General features: G+C 45.3%; 3 protein-coding genes across 3 annotated transcripts; 2 read left to right on the forward strand and 1 right to left on the reverse strand.

Annotated features, from left to right (window-relative positions):
• Positions 1 to 4,507: 4,507 nt before the first annotated feature.
• Positions 4,508 to 4,767, forward strand: ATP5F1E (ATP synthase F1 subunit epsilon). The gene is made up of 2 exons (XM_065754185.1): positions 4,508 to 4,545; positions 4,628 to 4,767. The coding sequence occupies exons 1-2, from the start codon at positions 4,514 to 4,516 to the stop codon at positions 4,749 to 4,751; spliced, it is 156 nt and encodes a 51-aa protein (XP_065610257.1). The 5' UTR covers positions 4,508 to 4,513; the 3' UTR covers positions 4,752 to 4,767.
• A 2,594-nt stretch (positions 4,768 to 7,361) lies between these two features.
• On the reverse strand, positions 7,362 to 10,779 carry TUBB1 (tubulin beta 1 class VI). Its single transcript, XM_065754443.1, has 4 exons — positions 10,616 to 10,779; positions 8,859 to 8,967; positions 8,572 to 8,682; positions 7,362 to 8,439 (listed from the first exon to the last, which is right to left on the reverse strand). Exons 1-4 carry the CDS (start codon positions 10,670 to 10,672, stop codon positions 7,376 to 7,378), a joined length of 1,341 nt encoding a protein of 446 aa, XP_065610515.1. The 5' UTR covers positions 10,673 to 10,779; the 3' UTR covers positions 7,362 to 7,375.
• A 3,055-nt stretch (positions 10,780 to 13,834) lies between these two features.
• On the forward strand, positions 13,835 to 17,621 carry CTSZ (cathepsin Z). Its single transcript, XM_065754458.1, has 6 exons — positions 13,835 to 13,986; positions 14,421 to 14,584; positions 15,859 to 16,038; positions 16,609 to 16,759; positions 17,059 to 17,221; positions 17,508 to 17,621. The coding sequence occupies exons 1-6, from the start codon at positions 13,850 to 13,852 to the stop codon at positions 17,619 to 17,621; spliced, it is 909 nt and encodes a 302-aa protein (XP_065610530.1). The 5' UTR covers positions 13,835 to 13,849.
• The last annotated feature ends 317 nt before the right edge of the window (positions 17,622 to 17,938 follow it).

Raw genomic sequence — 17,938 nt, forward strand, 5'->3', positions numbered from 1 at the left:
AGGGATTACTTATTTTTTTTTCTTACTGTAAGTACAGGACAGCATCATAAGATGCATCAAAGAAAAATTTGTGTGCTCTGCTTTCTCATCTATAAATATTGAACTGTGGACAGAATTACAGTCATGTTGGACGAGCTCTAAAATTACAGATCTATTATGAATACTCATTCAGATACATTCATGAACTACTTCAGATCTCGTTATTGCCACATATCAGCTCCTTTTTTTTCTTACTCTGATAATTTTTGTCTTATGCTAAATGCCCACTTTTAATATTTACACAGTAAACCATTATTCCTGTCAACTTCAGTATTCAGCAGACACCTGCTTCAGTTAAAAGGTGACCTCAGTGGGAGTGCTGTGCCTGGTGATTATGCTAAATCCATTATACATGCATCTGGACATCAGTTGTGTAATCACAGCAAAGCCCGGGCATATTCACCTGAGAAAAGGCAGTCTCCTGTGTGTATATCCTCCACTTCCTTGGCCTAGAAAATACTCACGGGATAATTTTCTGAAGGACTTTGTGCCATCTTCTGCCTATGCCTGGAAAAACAACAGGATTAAACTATTCTGTTTTACAGCACAGTCTTGATATGAGAGAAGGCAGCAGCTGTAGATCAGCCTCCTGATCTACTTGTACTATAATGAGGTGTACCTTTTTGAACTAAAATATAAGCTGCTCCATCTCCTTCTTAACTAACGTCTGTGTTCTAGCTCTGTAGTGTTACTAATCAATTCAAACTAACCACAAACTAAAAATTACCATTGTTACAGTTCAGGTTTTATGCCCAGAGGTACAAAATGAAGATAATAAAATAAGCCCTTGCATAATCTAAAACCAAGCAGAACAGATATTGCTGTATATTTTTTTATCACACCATCAGTTTACCATACTACTGGCTTTCGAAAACAAATCCTGTAATTGCTGTGGAGAAACATTAGTTTTTCCTTTGCTACTTTGTTAGCATCACCAGGAAGATCCACAGTTTTGAGTTAGATGTTACAAATCAGAAGGAACCAGTCACACCTTTACAGCAAGAGGCTGGGTTTGACTCAAAGCTATCATGTGCATCTGCATTTTTTATTTTAATGTCTCTGCATGAGCAGTAAGCAGCCTGGTGTCTGAATATCCTATGGTATCTGGAAAAGAGAAGCAAGAACATTTTAATGTCTCTTACATTTCACAGCCATTGTTTTATTTTAGACCTTCAGGGGGTACTCTTTGTCAGGCTGCCACAGATGCTAAAATCTAACTGATCAGGGAGAGCCATGTCATGACACAAAGGTGTCTGCTACTGTAGATATTCTTCTGGATGTGCATTTCTGTACTGTGAAGGAGCACTATTCTAAATAATTCTGTGAGCTATTACCACTCCAGTTTCCAGCACGAACTCAGCAACATCAGGAGAGGTAAAGATTAGAATTGTACACTTAGTTATTTTCAGAACTGATACTATTTGAGTTTCATTGCATCTTTTAAAGCTGTTCTGACAGGTTGTTAGAGCTCTTCAGTTAAAATACTTCCAACTTAAAATTGGTCATATTGTGAATTTACTTGGCTTTTCAGATTCATCTCTCACCTGGACCTTCAGGTCTCACGTTTTTGGCCTCCCTGGACCCCTCCAGTGTAAAGTCTTCAGCCTCCTTGGAACTCTTTCAAAAAATCCCCTTTTCAGACTCTTTGGATCTCTCCACTCTGAGCTCTTCATCCTCTGTGGACTTTTCCAGTCTCACTTCTTCATCTTCTCTGGACCTTTCCAGTCTCACGTCTTCAACCTCTTCAGACTTCTCCAGAACATCTTCTTCAATCTCCATAGAGCTCTCCAGTATCTCCTCATCAGATTCCTGGGAGCGCTCCAGTTTCAGCTCGTCGATCTCACTGGACCTATCAAGTCTCACCTCCTCAGGCTCCCTGAACCTCTCTGGTGACAGTTCCTCAATCTCCTTAGATCTCTCAAGTCTCACCTCAATACCTTCTCCAGATTTCTCCAGTCCAACTTCTTCATCCTCTTTAGACCTCTCCAGTCTCACTTCTTCACCCTCCCTAGATGCCTCCACCCACACCTCTTCAGCTTCCTTAGATGCTTCCTGCGAAATCCCTTCGACGCCGACGTGTGTCTCAGAGCACACCTCAACCTCCTCAGAATCACTAGATCTCACTGATTTTAACTACTTCATGTTTCAGGGGTCCTCCGAGTTGTCCTCATCGACTGCTGAGGATGTTTCTAACCCCATCTCTACACCCTTCATGGATGTCTCAGTCTCCTTTGAGGATGCTTCTTCCCTCACTTCCTCCATTCCTTGGACGTTTCTAACCTCACGACTTTAGTTCCCACAGATGTATCCACTCTCACATTTCTGGATGTTGCTAATTGCACCTCTTCAGCTTCTCTTGATCTCTGTATTTAACTCTTCTAACACATCCTTTCTTCTCTCTGCAAACTCACTGTACCCTTCTAAGCTTCCCTCCTTTGTGTACTCCTTTTTAAGTTCTGTTTCCTATGCCCCTAAATGGTTTTATCTGAAGGGAAAATCAGGCTTTACAAATACATTCCAGCACTCAAACAGAACTTGAACAGGGCTTGAAAACAGTTTGTACAGTTCTATAATGGTGCCTTGTTTACAGCTTTATAAATATTGTTATATACTCTGGAATTTTGTAGAGCTCAATTTCTGCCTTTATGTAATCTCCATCCTTTCTCACTGTGGTACCTCTCCCAAAGATTTAACTTCTAATTCATGCTGACTTCTTGTCTTTAAAAATCAATAAATGGTAAATAGAGCTAAATGAGCAAATAACTGCACCCAGATGGTGTAAATCCATAACAGATTTAAACCTGAGTGCACTGCACAGAATTGCAAAGGCATTTCACATGGAGATACAGAGAGGGAAGAGATGTGGTGGGAAAAAACACAGAAAAAAAACCAGCTGATTAAAAAAAGAGGAGCAGGTGAGAGATAGCCAGGTGGGGAGAGGGAGTGGGATGGGGGACATGCAGCAGGAACTCAGGAGTCCATTGGAACTTTTGTTTTGCTGAGCCAGGTGTATGGCCTGGGCAGCTGACAAGGCTTAAAAAATAATTATTTTATCTACTAAACAGGTAGGTCAGATGCTAAAACAGTATTTCTATGTAACATCCCTTTATCTAGACATAAAAGTAGCGTGGTTACTTCTGTTGCATCAAATGTTTTGCAAAAGTAACAGAGATGGTCTTTAATCTTTGGTGCTTCCTCCTACTTTACATTTGTAGCTGTGTTTTTAGAAAGCAAGTATGTTTCCAGTACAACACTGGCACCACGCTGTGTAACAGGTGTTCTAACAAATATTTTTTAATGGATTTAATTTTTACAATCTGGAAAGCTCCGTTCCAGTATGCTACACGACTCAGAATTAAGATGAAAATCGCTTACACAAAAAATAAACATGGAACCAAATGCATGCAACATGAATTATTTTCTACCTCATTTAGACTAGCTCTCTTTAAAAGAAGCAGGAAAGAACGTAATGAGTGAACTTTAGAAATTAAGCCCACATTCAGTAAGGGAAAGGTTGTTGAGCCATTAAAATCAATCCACTAATCACAAACTGCTGGTGCAGATGGAAGGAACTGCTGAAGGAAACTGCACCATTGCAGAGTGTAATCTCAGTGGAGACACAGACTGGCAAATAAGGGCAGGAAATTCTGTCTTCCCACTCTCCCTTCCTGGTTTCCTGGTTGCTGTCCCTATTGATTACACTAACGGGGTCATCTTCTCTTACTTGTGATATCCTGGAGACGGATGACAATGCATCTGGTGAAAAATTGCCCTTTTTTTTTCCCTCTATGAATCTATACTGTCATTATTATCACGTACAGATTGTTAACTGCAACGGCTCAGTGAGATCTCTCAAGGAAACTATTCAGCGCTTTAAAAGTTCACAATCCTCAGTTGAACCATCACCGCAGTGATGTGCGAGTGCTCCATGAACGCTACAGAGGACCAGCACGGCCCCACGAGTGTGCTGTGCCCGCCTGCTCGGACGAAGCGCTTCCGAGCACCTCACAGCCGAATCCCACTGCGGGTCGGGGGGATGAGGAAACGGCGCGGGCCGAACCGCAACCCAAGGCGGTCTGTGCTACAGGACGGGCTCACGAACCGCCCCCAGCTCTTAAACTGAAAGACGCTGGGAAAGAATGCAAACAGAAACCCGAGGCGCTTTCTGCCCCTTGCCTGAATTCTTAGATTACAACATAATGAAATGCGTTTCCAGCGCGTCGGAACCACCACAGGCCGCACCAAGGCGCGCCGCTCCTGTCTCGCGAGACTCCTCGAGAGGAAATGGCGGCAGCCTCGCGCCTCGGCCAGCCTGCTGATTGGCGGCTGCGAGAAGGCGGTGACTGGGACAGCTTCCCCGAAGTAACTCGGATTCTGACTGGAAGATCAGTCTCGCTTGCTGATTGGCTAGGAAGCAGAGGGGAGGTCTTTCCCCTTCCGGTGGGCGCTGACCTTGTCGGGATCCGTCCGCACCATGGTGGCGTACTGGCGGCAGGCCGGGCTCAGGTAGCGCCAGTGGTCGCTGCGGGCGAGCTGTGCCGTTACATTCTCGGCTTTATTTTCTATTCCTTTTTCCTTCTGCTTTCAGCTACATCCGGTACTCCCAGATCTGCGCTCAGGTTGTCAGAGCGGCGATGAAGCCTCAGTACAAAGCTGAGGCGGAGAAGGCGGCGATGGCGTCTGTGAAGATCGTGAAGGCCAAGAAGGAGTAGGGGCGCGGCCGGCGTGCTGCGGCCGACGGCATTGTGTAAGGCTGGCACTGGAAAGGGCGCGCAGGGCCCCGTGCGCGGGGCTGCGGGAAGGCCGCTCTGCTGGGCGGTGCCAGGGTCGCTGGGTGCCGTTACCGGGCGCGGGGAGCGCTCCTTGAGGCTGTGCTGGAAGGTTTGGGGTTTGTTTGATTGCCTTCTCTGTGCAGCTGTGAAGGAGACACGCTGCCTATAGATCTGTGTGTGATGCTGCACACATAGTGAGCAGCTGAGGTCTCCTCTGGGCTTTGCCTCAAGCACTACAGAACAGGTGATCAGCAGAGGCATTTGTGTGACTGATGGGGCAACAGCCTGTCCCCATAAAGTTAACGCGTGTACCTTAACACTGCTGTAGTTATGTTAGCAGAGAGTAACGTTGCAGTGTCTTTCAGTGAGATGCTTGTGACTGGCAAGACCATCCCTAAATTAAACCTCTGTACCAGGGCCTGCTGACGTGGCTGGCAGAAGCCACACTGAGGCTTGGTCTGTAAAAGTTATGTGAGGTTGGGAGTGATGGTGTTATATGTCCAGAAGAAATAAGGGTGATAACATAAACGTTGGACAGATCTATTCTTGATCTGAGAACAAATACTGCACTGCTTGAAGTCTGCCTTGCTTGTGTTCTCTCTTGAATTGAGTAACTTGTATTTTAAATCTCTCGTAGGAAATGCTTCATGAATGCTGAACAGCAAACTGCAAGCTCGAGACTGCAGTATAACATCACCACATTAACTGTAAAATTTGCCCATGTACATAAATCAGCGTGCTAATAAATTTCATTGCTGATTAAACAAATGAATGTGTGGCAACTGTTGTTCCTTTTGAATCAAAGTAGTCCCTTTTGCAGAGATCTTTATCTTTTGTGTGTGTTAACATGGATGACTTTATCACGCTCCACCATTTGTTAGCAACTGATGTTTATTTTCTGGTCAGATCTCTTCTTGGCTTTTATGCTGATATTTCAGGTCTGTTAATAAGAGAGGCATGCAACTGCTTTATAAAGCTTTTTTGTTTGCTTCATTTCTGTTATGAAACGTGCTTTTGTGCTCAGAACGAACTGATTCAGCCTAAGTCATTTTGATGTCACTTAGGTTGAAGGCAAAACAAAATAAAATCCTCTCCGTGGAGGTACTGCATGTGATCCATCTCTAAGACTGCCTGGGCCATAGTCAGTGAGTCAGGACTTGGAGGTGGCTTTTTGTATGGGGTGGGAAGGGAAGTGCAGAAGGCTCTGGACTATACTCTGCTGAATTACTTGTGGTCCACATTAGCACTTTGTCACTTTCCCTGGGAGGCAGCGGGCATGGATTCACAAGGAAGCAGTAGGAATGGAGGGGAACACAGTCATTTTCCCAAAGCAAGTGAAGGTGGAGTATGTTTCTGCTGCTGTGCATCTGAGCAGCAGTATAATACTGTCAATGTGCACAGGAAGGAATGTAGTGTACTTTCATAACTGGCTTCAGATTTGTGTTTACCTGGGTGCTTCTGCTGATGAAAACACAAGGCATGGCTTTCTTCAGAGTATAACAAACTCTTCTGTGAGAACAGCAAAATAAGCTTTTTTTTTTTTTCAAGTAAGAAGTGTGAAATGCATGTTAGTCTTTATAAAAACAAACTATGATTTTTGCCTACTAAGTTTTTCAAGTATTGAAGTATTTTATAGAATGCTATGTATTTTTATTTCAAAGAATATCATAAATACAATGTTAAATAGATGGCTGTGAATGGGATTCTTTTTTCCTCAAGGTATTTTTCTTACTACTGCCATTGAATTTACATCTCTTAAGGCTGCAAACCATTCCATCTGTTTTGCTGTACTGAGTGACAGGAAGAAAATGTACAATGGTTACTGTGCAGAAGGGGAGAAACAAAATACAGAACACCACAGCAGAACTGTTAAACAGGGTTTACAATTTGGTATGCCAGTATAACTGAGGCTATAGTTTGAAATTGAAATAAACCACAAAATGACTACAATAATACAAACTAGCAATGTGTCAGGACTACTGAAGTATATCCTCTTAAAAATTAAAGTGAGTATTTAATTTTTTGTTCTGTTTTTCCCCTTCGTTCTGCTGCTAAAGGAACTGAAGTTGTCTGCAGCTCTAGATCCATGTCAGAGTTCATAATGACATACTGCCTTTATAGGCCTTGCACGTGTGTTCCCAACACAGTAGCAAGTTCACAGACAAAACATGGGCTGTGGTTACCTGGAAGTAAGTAAATTTGATGAGTTTCTTAACATTTTGCTATTGCTTATGGTCCTAATACACACACACACACACAGAGGCGGTATATTACATTCAACATTTAGCAGTAATATTCCAGAAGGGAGTACGTTTACAGGACTGTTGGGAGTAAACCTGCCTTCGAAGTGGATCTTTTCTGGGAGTGATTTGGTGTAGACAGGAAGGTAAAGCATACCTGCTGTTAATTTCAAAAGCATTGCATTGTAATTTTGGAGAGGAAAATAAGGAAGGTGTTATTTTTGGTACGTGGCTGGTGGGGCTAATGCTTTTCTGTTAGTGAACAACAGCAGGCTTACTTGGAGAATGTTTTATACTGCCATTGGTTTTATACTGCCATTGTTTTTATGTTTCCTTTTCTGGGCTAGCTCCCACTTCTTCATATTCCTCAACATCTGCAGTGGCATCTTGGTACTGCTGGTACTCAGAAACAAGGTCATTGGTGTTTCCCTCTGCTTCAGAAAACTCCATCTCATCCATGCCCTCACCAGTGTACCAATGGAGAAATGCTTTTCTTCTGAACATAGCTGAAAACTGTTCAGAAACCCTGATGAAGAGCTCCTGAATGGCCGTGTTATTGCCAATGAAGGTCGCTGCCATCTTCAGTCCCCGTGGAGGTATGTCACACACAGCCACTTTTACATTATTAGGGATCCACTCCACGAAGTAGGAGCTGTTCTTGGTCTGGACAGACAGCAACTGTTCATCCACTTCTCTGGTAGACATTCGGCCTCTGAAGATGCATGCCACAGTCAGATAACGGCCACGACGGGGATCACAGGCTGCCATCATGTTGCGTGCATCAAACATCTGTTGAGTGAGCTCTGGTACTGAGAGGGCTCTGTACTGCTGGCTGCCTCGTGCTGTTAGTGGGGCAAAGCCTGGCATAAAGAAATGCAGGCGAGGAAAGGGCACCATGTTAACAGCCAGCTTCCTCAGATCTGCATTCAGCTGACCAGGAAAACGGAGTGAGGTCGTGACACCGCTCATTGTCAGGGACACTAAGTGATTGAGGTCACCATAGGTGGGATTGGTGAGCTTTAAAGTTCTAAAACATATGTCATATAGTGCTTCATTGTCAATGCAAAAGGTTTCATCTGTATTCTCTATTAGTTGATGGATGGAGAGGATGGCATTATAGGGCTCTACAACTGTGTCGGATACTTTGGGTGAAGGAACAACACTGAAAGTGTTCATAATCCTGTCGGGATATTCTTCTCTGATTTTGTTGATGAGGAGCGTGCCCATACCTGAGCCAGTACCACCACCAAGAGAATGGATGAGCTGGAATCCCTGAAGGCAGTCGCAGCTCTCGCACTCATTCCTGACCACATCCATGACATTTTCAATCAGTTCAGCTCCTTCTGTGTAATGGCCCTTAGCCCAATTGTTGCCAGCACCTGAGTTACCTGTAAGCAGAATTACAGAAAGAACAACCACAAAATTAACCAGAGTCAGTTTTGGGTTTTTTTTTTTAAGAGGTAAAGGCAAGTTTGGAACTGTTGTCCTCAGCTGGTTTGCTACCAGCATGCTGTACGTACCATGAATAAAATTGTCAGGTCGAAACAGTGGGCCTATTTTGCTAGATCGTACACTGTCCATCGTCCCAGGCTCCAGGTCCACCAGGATAGAACGGGGCACATATTTATGGGCTAGAACAAAAGAAAATGAATAACTACTGTTGGAAATGAGAGACAGGCTTATCATCTATTCCAAAAATTTTACCCACTTACGGGTTTTGGGGAGGGGATTTCTTTAATTCTATTAACTATTAATACTTATTTTAGCCTTCCTGTTGGCCCTGCAAATTCTTGTGCTGTGCACTTACAGTAAGCCTCGTTGAAGTACACGTTGATTCGCTCAAGCTGCAGTGATGCATTCCCACGGTAGTTTCCAGCAATATCAATTCCATGTTCATCACTTATCACCTCCCAGAACTGGGAAAAGAAAGAGGTTCAACAAAGGCATAATTAATTTATTTTTACAGCACAATGTGTTCAGCATGAGCTCTGCTGCCCTTGTGCCGGTGGCTGCACACAAACAGGGATCTGTGCCTGAAGCAAGGAAGGCTTTGCCATTTCTTAATGAGGCCAAAGAGGGTGGAAGACCAATCTGAGAACGAATGAAATGCAATAGTGCCCATCACAGCAGGGATCCTCATCTTCCCCTGTGCCTAGTAAGTCCAAGAGAAATGTTTAGTAGCCCATTTATGCTGGTTAGATTGTTGCCCACGCACTTCTAAGGTGGAGGCCTCAGTTTGTTCCCTTTGCAAGAAACAATTGCAAGTTCAAGCAACACAGAATCACAGAATTAGTTTAAACAGTATCAGTAGTATAAATAACATCAGTAGTATTTGGTACGAATATAACAAAAAAGTCAGCCTTGGGGCAGGGGGGGATGCCTGTCATGTACAAGCAGGGCAAAGCTGTCCAAGCCAAGTACGTTTTATCTTGACGTTCATATGGCCATCCTGTGCTGGGGCTCTTATCTTGGAGCTGCCATAGTGGTAATGCAGACACACCCAGCAACTATAATGACCCAGCTATTCTAACTTTAAAGGCCTTTTGGTTTGACATCCAGTCTCATTTTAACAGCACAAACACAACATTGCCAACATGTGCGTGGTATGTTTATGTGTGTGTGTTTTATATAGGTCTTGTTAGACTTAAGTGGTTCCCAGGGCAAATGCAATAGAAAAATGATTAACCTTTCAACATTCAAAAGGGTTGCACTTAAACTATCTGTGCTGAGCATTACATTTCCTGGCCATCCACAGCTTCGTGCACCAATAAAAGAAACCAAGGTGAGATTTGTGAGAGCAAGAAATGGAGGAGGAACACAATGGAACAACACTTCAACTACCATGCTTCTTCAAAGACACCCCCAGCCACTATTTTTTTCGGCACTACTTCCTACTAGTGAACAAAAAAAGATGTTTTAGACATCACACAGCAAAAAGCAACGTTTTGGGCTTTTTTCCTCCTAGCATGTGAAGTCAGCAATGAATGACCTCTCTAAATAACAGCATACCACTGGTTAACTTACACAAATGCACTCCAGATGGCACAGCTGTCTCTCACAGGTAGGCAGGAATCCTCAACTTGGAAAAGCCTAATTGATCACTGATAGCACGGGTCATTCTGCAGAATAATACAACCCCATACTAATGATCATAACGTGGCAGTTAGTGCTGTGCACCTGAACTGAAGTACTGCCATGACAAATCTGCAGCCCTGAAATCACTGGCTCCTTTGCTTGTCCTGGTAATTTGTGGACTGGATTAATGCCCCTGGGAACATGAGTCCCAGCAGCATCGTTCTGGAGCACTTACAAACACTACAGTTTGTACAGTAGTGCAGTTATTGCAGATCTTTAATTCTTTGAGTTTCAACCTTTGCAAGAAAAGCAAATCTATCTTTCCGTGTTCACATCAAAATGCTCATGTTCACAGCCAGCGTGTTCTTCATCCTATCACTGAGTCAACAAATTGTCCCTCCTTCAATATCCCCATCTGTTAATGACATTTGACTCAGTAGCAATGATAGCACTTATTCCTAAAGAAGTAATACTGAAAGGAGTCCATACCTTAGCTCCAATTTGGTTTCCACACTGGCCAATCTGAAGGTGCACGATTTCACGCATTTTGTGGAGCTTAACCTTCTGGTAGCTACAACCTAGCACAGGTTATCCAGCTGCAGTCCCTAGAAGAAGCCCTCGTTCTGCTGCTGTATCAGCTACACCCAGCACAGCCTGCCCCTCAGGGCCCTTTTATACTGGTGGGACTGTCACTCAGCCAGCAAGGGGAGTAGCTGCCTCCCCACAGGGAGGCAAAGCATCCACTCACTGCCTGTGTTCAGCATAAGAGCACAGGTACGTAACTGAGAGTCACTTGGAAGAGACAGTTGTCACATACACACAATTTTAATTCCAGCTCTTCATTAATAAGTGTGACTCACTGTGCTTAATTATTTTATGTACATCATATGTAGAAATACATATTCATATAGAAAGAGTACAGCCAAAAATGAACAGTATTAAGTACCTGTGCTTCTACCACACAAATTGTACACATAATGAAAGTCACACAGCACAATACCCATAATAAAAACAGTAACAGCTTCTGAGCATTAACTCCCTATAGTGCATGGCCTGGAAAACTTGCAGTTCACTATTAAGCATCATTTGCAGTGTACAACTGCATGAAGAAGGGGGACACAGCCACCAAGAAAAAATACTTTATAAGACCTGACCATAACAGTGCACTCCCAGTTCCCTATGTGCTCCTCAAACATTTAATAAGAATCCATAATTTCCAGCCAATCTGAGAACTGGATCAACCAGTGACTAACTTGCACACATGCTCTCTGTCCCCACTCCTCTCCCACCACTAAGTAGTACAGTATTTCTCATATTATTTTTCTTATTTTCTTGTATTTGAGACACAGCATTGGAATTTTCCCGGAAAATGCTAGAGTGAAATCCCAGCTCTAGTGCAATTAACCATAATGCCCATAGTGTGAAATGTTCTACTGCACTTAGGGAAGTAATGCAAGCCTGAGAGAAACGTGACAGGTTGCCTGCTGATAAACAGGGCCAATATCACAGAGCAACAGAAGCCCAGGATGGACTGTCTCCTGGAAACTTTCTTTACGTCAGATGACTGCCACTGCTTTGTAAGTGTTATTTTTAAGGATAGGAGGAAGAGTACTTTCAGTTACTTTGCACAAAAAGATGGCACTGGAAAGACTTGGCTTTTTGAAAGCAAATTTTACCAGTTTATGGGTTACTAGTGATAAGGAATCAATGAGCTTTCATTTTGTTTCAAGAGAAAAATCAACTTATTCCAGACTTCCCCACCACAGATGACTTCCACTTTCCCCACCAGCCAATGCAGGAGCAGATAACTACTTCTAAGACGAAATTTAGCAACACAACAGCGTCAGAAAAAGGAGCTAGGAAACGTTCTGTCACTCCCTGCCAAGCTATTAGCTGCCATGAAAAGCAAGATCTATAATTGAGGTAAACAACTCCAGCAGGTGCAGAGCCTTTTCCCAACACACAGCCTGACCCCACACAGCTCCGTGCCCTCCTGTGCACTCTGAATGGGGGCTGCAACAAACAGCAAAGAAATGCTACTTAAAATATTCAGTGTATTAATTTGCAACAGCCACACGTTACGAAGAAGCCACAGATCCTGATTCTTTGTCCAGAGTGTTTGGTGATGTAACATCAGCAGCACTCACTGAGGGCATTTCACAAGCACAGGTAAAAAAAAAAAAAAAAAAAAGGAAGTGAAGAAAATAGTATGCAATCACAAAACATTGTTTTTTTCCTCTTGCTAAAAATAGCTCCTGGGAGTCATGTGCCTCCTCTGGAGCAATTCCTAATGCAGTCTTTAATATTACTGCACGTGACACAGGCACTTTGTGGAAGTGGTTTTGTGCCTCTTTTCTTGCCTTCCTTTTCTGTGAGGCCCCACATCTCTCTTCATGCCAAACCTGCATGAAAGGCATGTTTCTCTGTAGGCTTTGTTTGCTTGCAGGTCTGTTGTGCTCCACTGCTGAGAAACCTCAGGCCTGTTAGCTGCACAAGTACACTTCCCAGGGGCAGCCACAGGACAACGTGTGCTGCTGCAGATTAGCAGTGTGTGCCACACGGGAAAGAGGAGCATGTGGCAGAAGGGTTGGCTCTGAGCAGCTTTTGGCACGGTGGAGATTAGGGGCAGGCTGGCACGGAGCACAGCTGTCAGCAGCTGTTATCAGCCGGCCTGCTGCTTCCACTGCTGTCAGAGCAGGCCTGAGATACCACAGCCCTGTGATGGGAGTAATGTAGGGCTGCAGCCAGCCTGCCTTTGGTTGCTTTGTTTGATTGTTTTTCGTTTATTCTTTCACTCTTCACCCCCAACCCCCCCCACCCCAGTGCACATGAGCAGCAAACACATGCAGGGAAGCATTCTGGGATGCTTTTAAGTACAGTTTGCTCAGAAGGAACCGTTTTTTCACAGTAATGATGATTACAATTGAAGTTTGAAACTGATGCCGAGAAATCCAACAAAGTAACTTGACACACCAGTAAAATATGTCAGGCAGGTATTCCCTTTATTACAGCGCTGGGTGTGTGGGGATCTCTCTACCAAACTTGCACACCAAAGAGAGAAACGAAGGCATATTTAAAGGCATAGCACATGTGTATTCATCACATTCTCAACTCTGGTTATTGAGGGGATTAAACCTAAGGGTCAATTTTGCTGTAAATTTTCAAACCTTGAAGGGGGAGAGCTCCTCACCATTCCTGTGGGCGTTTTGTTGAAGGGAGACATCAGTTTGGTTATCTTGGTGGGACAACAGGATGTCCGTCCTGCTTTCTTACTGTCTCCTCATTCTTGTGTTAGTCTGATTTATGCCCACCCGCATTCCTAAGTTTTGTTCTCTGTGTAACACACCTGGCCCAGCAGATAAATCAGCAGGGAGCAGCACCTTTGTTGCCATGCACAAGTATTATTGTCCTTCACGGTGATCCTCCTCACTGCCTCTGGTCGTTAAACGGGGCTCACCGTCCTCGTGCCTTTCACAGCAGGCTCCCAGCACTGAGGACGAGCTGCCCGCGGGCTGCCAAACCCGCTACCGGAGCGGCTGAGCTGCCCCTCCCAGCATCCCGGTGAGGTCCCGGTGCTCCCGGGCGCGTTATCCGCCACAAACGGAGCGCTCAAAGGGCTCCCTCAGAGCCGCCCCGCCCCGCCCCGCCCCTCCCCGCCCCGCCCCGCCCCTCCCGCCCTCAAACGCCGGCGCTGCGCCGTGGAGGGGCGGTGCGGGGCTCAGCATGGCCGCTCCGGCGCGGCTCCTCGCGGCCGTCGTGCTGCTGCTGTGCGGCTGTCTCCGCGCCTGCCGGGCCGGGCTGTACGTCAGAGAAGGGCAGCACTGCTATAAGCCGGCTCCGCGCAGGGCGCCAGGGCTGAGGTGAGTTCTCCCGTCTCTTGCGGGCCGGCGCCCGGCTGCGGGCTGCCCGAGCTGCCCCGACCCCTCTGCCCTGTCCTGCCGTAGCGCCCGGCAGCTCGCGGCCTCCGCGGGGCGGGCATCGTCCAGGGGTGGTGGTGGTGGTGGTGGGGGTTAGGTCTGAGCGGATTCGAACCCGCGTCCCCGGGATGCCGGGCCGGGCCGGGCCGTGGCTGTCACGGGGCTGAAGGGAAGGTCGGCTCCGCTCCCGCCGTCACGTGACCCGCGTGTTACGAAATGCTGCGAGCTCGGGCTGGGGGCTTCCCCCTCCCCCCCCCCCCCCCCCACCCCTTTTCTTTCTTTGTCTTTCAATTCCTTTAATATCCCTGAAAATCCCCCTAGCTTGCCTGAAGGTACGGGGACAGGCGACGGGAGCTCTTCTTTCTGTCTCCGTGCAGAACCTACCCCCGGCCCCACGAGTACCTGGACCCCGCGAAGCTCCCGCAGAGCTGGGACTGGAGGAACGTCAATGGTGTCAACTACGCCAGCACCACCCGCAACCAGCACATCCCGCAGTACTGCGGCTCCTGCTGGGCCCACGGCAGCACCAGCGCCTTGGCAGGTACACTGCGAGCTGGGTTCCCACCAGCCAGCCCCAGTCCTGCAAGCTCTTTGCTGAGCAAAGGCTGTTTAGTTTCTGCTTAGAAAGCAGCTGAGAGCAACCAAAGGTTGTATGAAGGGGGGGGGGGGGGATACTGGGAAGGTTAAAAAGCTGTTTGCAGAAGGATTGTATCTCTGGTGCCTGCCAAGCTGCTATCTGGAGTAGGGATTTAGTGTCCTGTTGAAGGGAGCTCGTAAACAGGCTGGCTGACTGCTTGGCAGGACAAGGGGCAATGGTTTTAAACTAGAGGAGGGGAGATCCAGGTTGGATGTTGGGGGAAGAATATTCACTTGGAATAGAGAGGCTGTGACACTGCTGCACAGAGCTGTGGGTGCCCCATCTCTGGAGGCTCACAAGGCTGGTGGGGAGCAGCCTTCCCACAGCAGGGCTTGGAGTTGGATGGGCTTTAAGGTCCCTTCCAACCCAACCTATTCTGTGATCCCTCTTCAAGGGGAGTGAGGGTAGAAGCAGATACAAAAGCAGTCAGTGTGTTTCTGTTCCTTAGTTGGTACCTCAGCCTGCTGCACCCCACTCTAAGGCAGCTAAGGGCCCTGCTGTGCAGCTCTGAGATGAGGAAATGAAAGAAGCTTCCAGTCATGGGAAGGGCCCTGCAATTCACATGAACTGACTGCCACAGTATGCAGACAAAGCTCTGTCAAATTGTAGTTGAATATCGAATGTCTAAAAGGGTTAGAATTACTACAACAGTTGTGTCAGTTAAGATTGTTAATGCCCTGTGGGAAGCTGCTTGTAAATATTGATTAGGAAGCCTTTCTGCCAAGTATGCTGCTATTTCAGACAAAATAAGGCAGCAGAATGCTGAGATGTTTACACAGCAGCATGGATATCCTTCTGAAAGTTTTTAACTGCTTTAAACTCGTGACTGCTGTTACCTGGAGCCAGACAGCTGGGCTGCGTGGGCTTATGACTAGCATGCTGGTTTCATGATTTGTATTTTGACTTAAGAGCTCCAGGGCACTTCAAGGAGTGGAACAGATCTTATTATCCGCATCTTTTTGCTGATCTTTTAATGCAAAAGGCCTGTAATGAGAACCCACAGTAATTCAGCCTGCCTTGTGCTATGTGCCTCACTGCAGCAGAGGCTTTTCCAACCACAAGCACTGTTGCTTACAAGTAGTTACAGGCTCAATGAGGGGAGAGATTGTTTTAATGCTGGCTGCGATGTGTAGCAGCCTGCACTCTCATTAACTGCCACCTCCTGCTTCTACTTGCAGATCGAATCAACATAAAGAGGAAAGGTGCATGGCCCTCTGCCTATCTCTCTGTGCAGAATGTGATTGACTGTGCTAACGCCGGATCCTGTGAAGGTGGAGACCACACGGGTGTCTGGATGTACGCCCATGACCACGGCATTCCAGATGAGACCTGTAACAACTACCAGGCTAAGAACCAAAGTATGATGCCTGTTTGCTTTGTGGGTTTCAGTCCAAATGCAGTAGATCTTGATCGTTTCCTGGGTTTTCAATTCACTGCATTCTGCCTTTCAGTATAGTACCTGCTGCCTGACAGAACAGGTTTCTGTGTGTCTTCTGCTCTAGCTAGATAGCTTAACACAAATCATGTCCAGACAAGCTACCACCTAAATAGTCTAAATTTAATCTCTTAAGTTTGTGATACATAATCTCTAATGTCCCAAAATACATAGGAGTATCTCCCCAACCTAAAAAAAGAAGGAATGAAACATTTGTTCTAGTATTGCTGGAATGGTTTCTGTTTTTATAGAGAAGCACGCTTCATCATCAAAGCACTTGTGCCTTTTCAGTAAAGAATACTAAGTGGTGATGATAGAGGCTTTAACATAACTTCCAGAAAAACAATTAGTTCATTGGAGAGGAGTATTACTAATCACTCATAATAGGCTCTTCCTCAAATTAAACGTAAAATAAAACAAACCTTAGCATGGCATTGTTAATTCTCTTCAAGGAAACCATTCTCTTGTGGTGATAATCTCTTCTACTTTGCAGAGTGCAAAAAGTTCAACCAATGTGGAACATGTGTCACTTTTGGAGAATGCCACGTGATAAAGAACTACACCCTCTGGAAAGTTGCTGACTATGGTGCTGTCAGCGGAAGGGAAAAGATGATGGCAGAGATCTATGCTAATGGACCAATTAGGTAAATACCTCTTAAAGCTAAAAGGTAGAAGAAAAGGAAAATGTTTATGTACTAGCAATTCTTGGATTGAAGTATTTTCAACTCAGTCTAATGACTGAAGTGAACTTCTGCGGTCTCACAGATGTTAGTAGCTCTGCACTAGTGCACACTTCAGCTTGTCTGTAGGTAAATTGAGCTCTGACATCAGAATGCAACAAAAGGGTGGTGGGGTGGCTTTTTTTCTTTGTATTTTCTCTCTTTTTAGCCAGGCCCCCAACCTGATTCCTGTGTGTAAAAACACTTGCTCTGTTCTATTACAGCTGTGGTATAATGGCTACTGAGAAGCTGGATGCTTACACTGGAGGACTCTATACTGAGTACAACCCCTCACCCACAGTGAATCACATTGTATCTGTGGCTGGCTGGGGTGTGGAAAACGGAACAGAGTACTGGATTGTTCGTAACTCATGGGGTGAACCCTGGGTAAGGAATCATGGCAAGAAATATGTTTGCAGAATTTAGAGGGATGGTGGAGTTTTCTCCATTTGCAGATAGGTAGCTTTTCTACTTGCAAAGGTAGTTTGCAGCTAGGGAAATTGCCTCTTCAGACAAGGCTTTCCTGTGAACTTAGTGCAATGCTTCATCAGTGAATTCTTAGATTCACTTCTAGACCATTCCCATTCAGAATGCAGAAGAGATTCAATAGCATAATTATGTTTCCTAATTCACAGTGTCTCTGCTTATACTGATGCAGATTCTTTCTCTACAGGGTGAAAGAGGCTGGCTGAGAATTGTGACAAGTGCATATAAGGGTGGAAGAGGAGCGGAGTACAATCTTGCTGTTGAAGAGGACTGTGCATATGGAGATGTTATACTGCCTTGATTCTACACTGTATATCTTTTTGTTTAGTAATTTTCTTCAGAATCGTCCCAGCACAACCTTGTTCTGTTCAAAGGATAGCTGAAAACTTTCTCAGCACAGCTCCATCGTGCTGTTGTGCAAAAGTAGCCCGGATAACCACAGTGAGTCTTCAAAGAAAAAGCTGCCTTCAGATAATTTAGAATTTGAAACATTAAAGAAGCAGTTTACCCGTGAGAAAGGTTGTCTGCCTTGTTGCACAGTATTCAAATCATATTGTCTCACAGAAGCTGTATGTAAATCCTCATATATATATACTTTTTAATAAATTCAAATTAGTG

This window comes from Cyrtonyx montezumae, unplaced genomic scaffold (assembly GCF_038088225.1).
Source record: "Cyrtonyx montezumae isolate F1298 unplaced genomic scaffold, pur_monq_1.0 scaffold_9, whole genome shotgun sequence".
In the NCBI taxonomy this organism is placed as follows: Eukaryota; Metazoa; Chordata; class Aves; order Galliformes; family Odontophoridae; genus Cyrtonyx; species Cyrtonyx montezumae.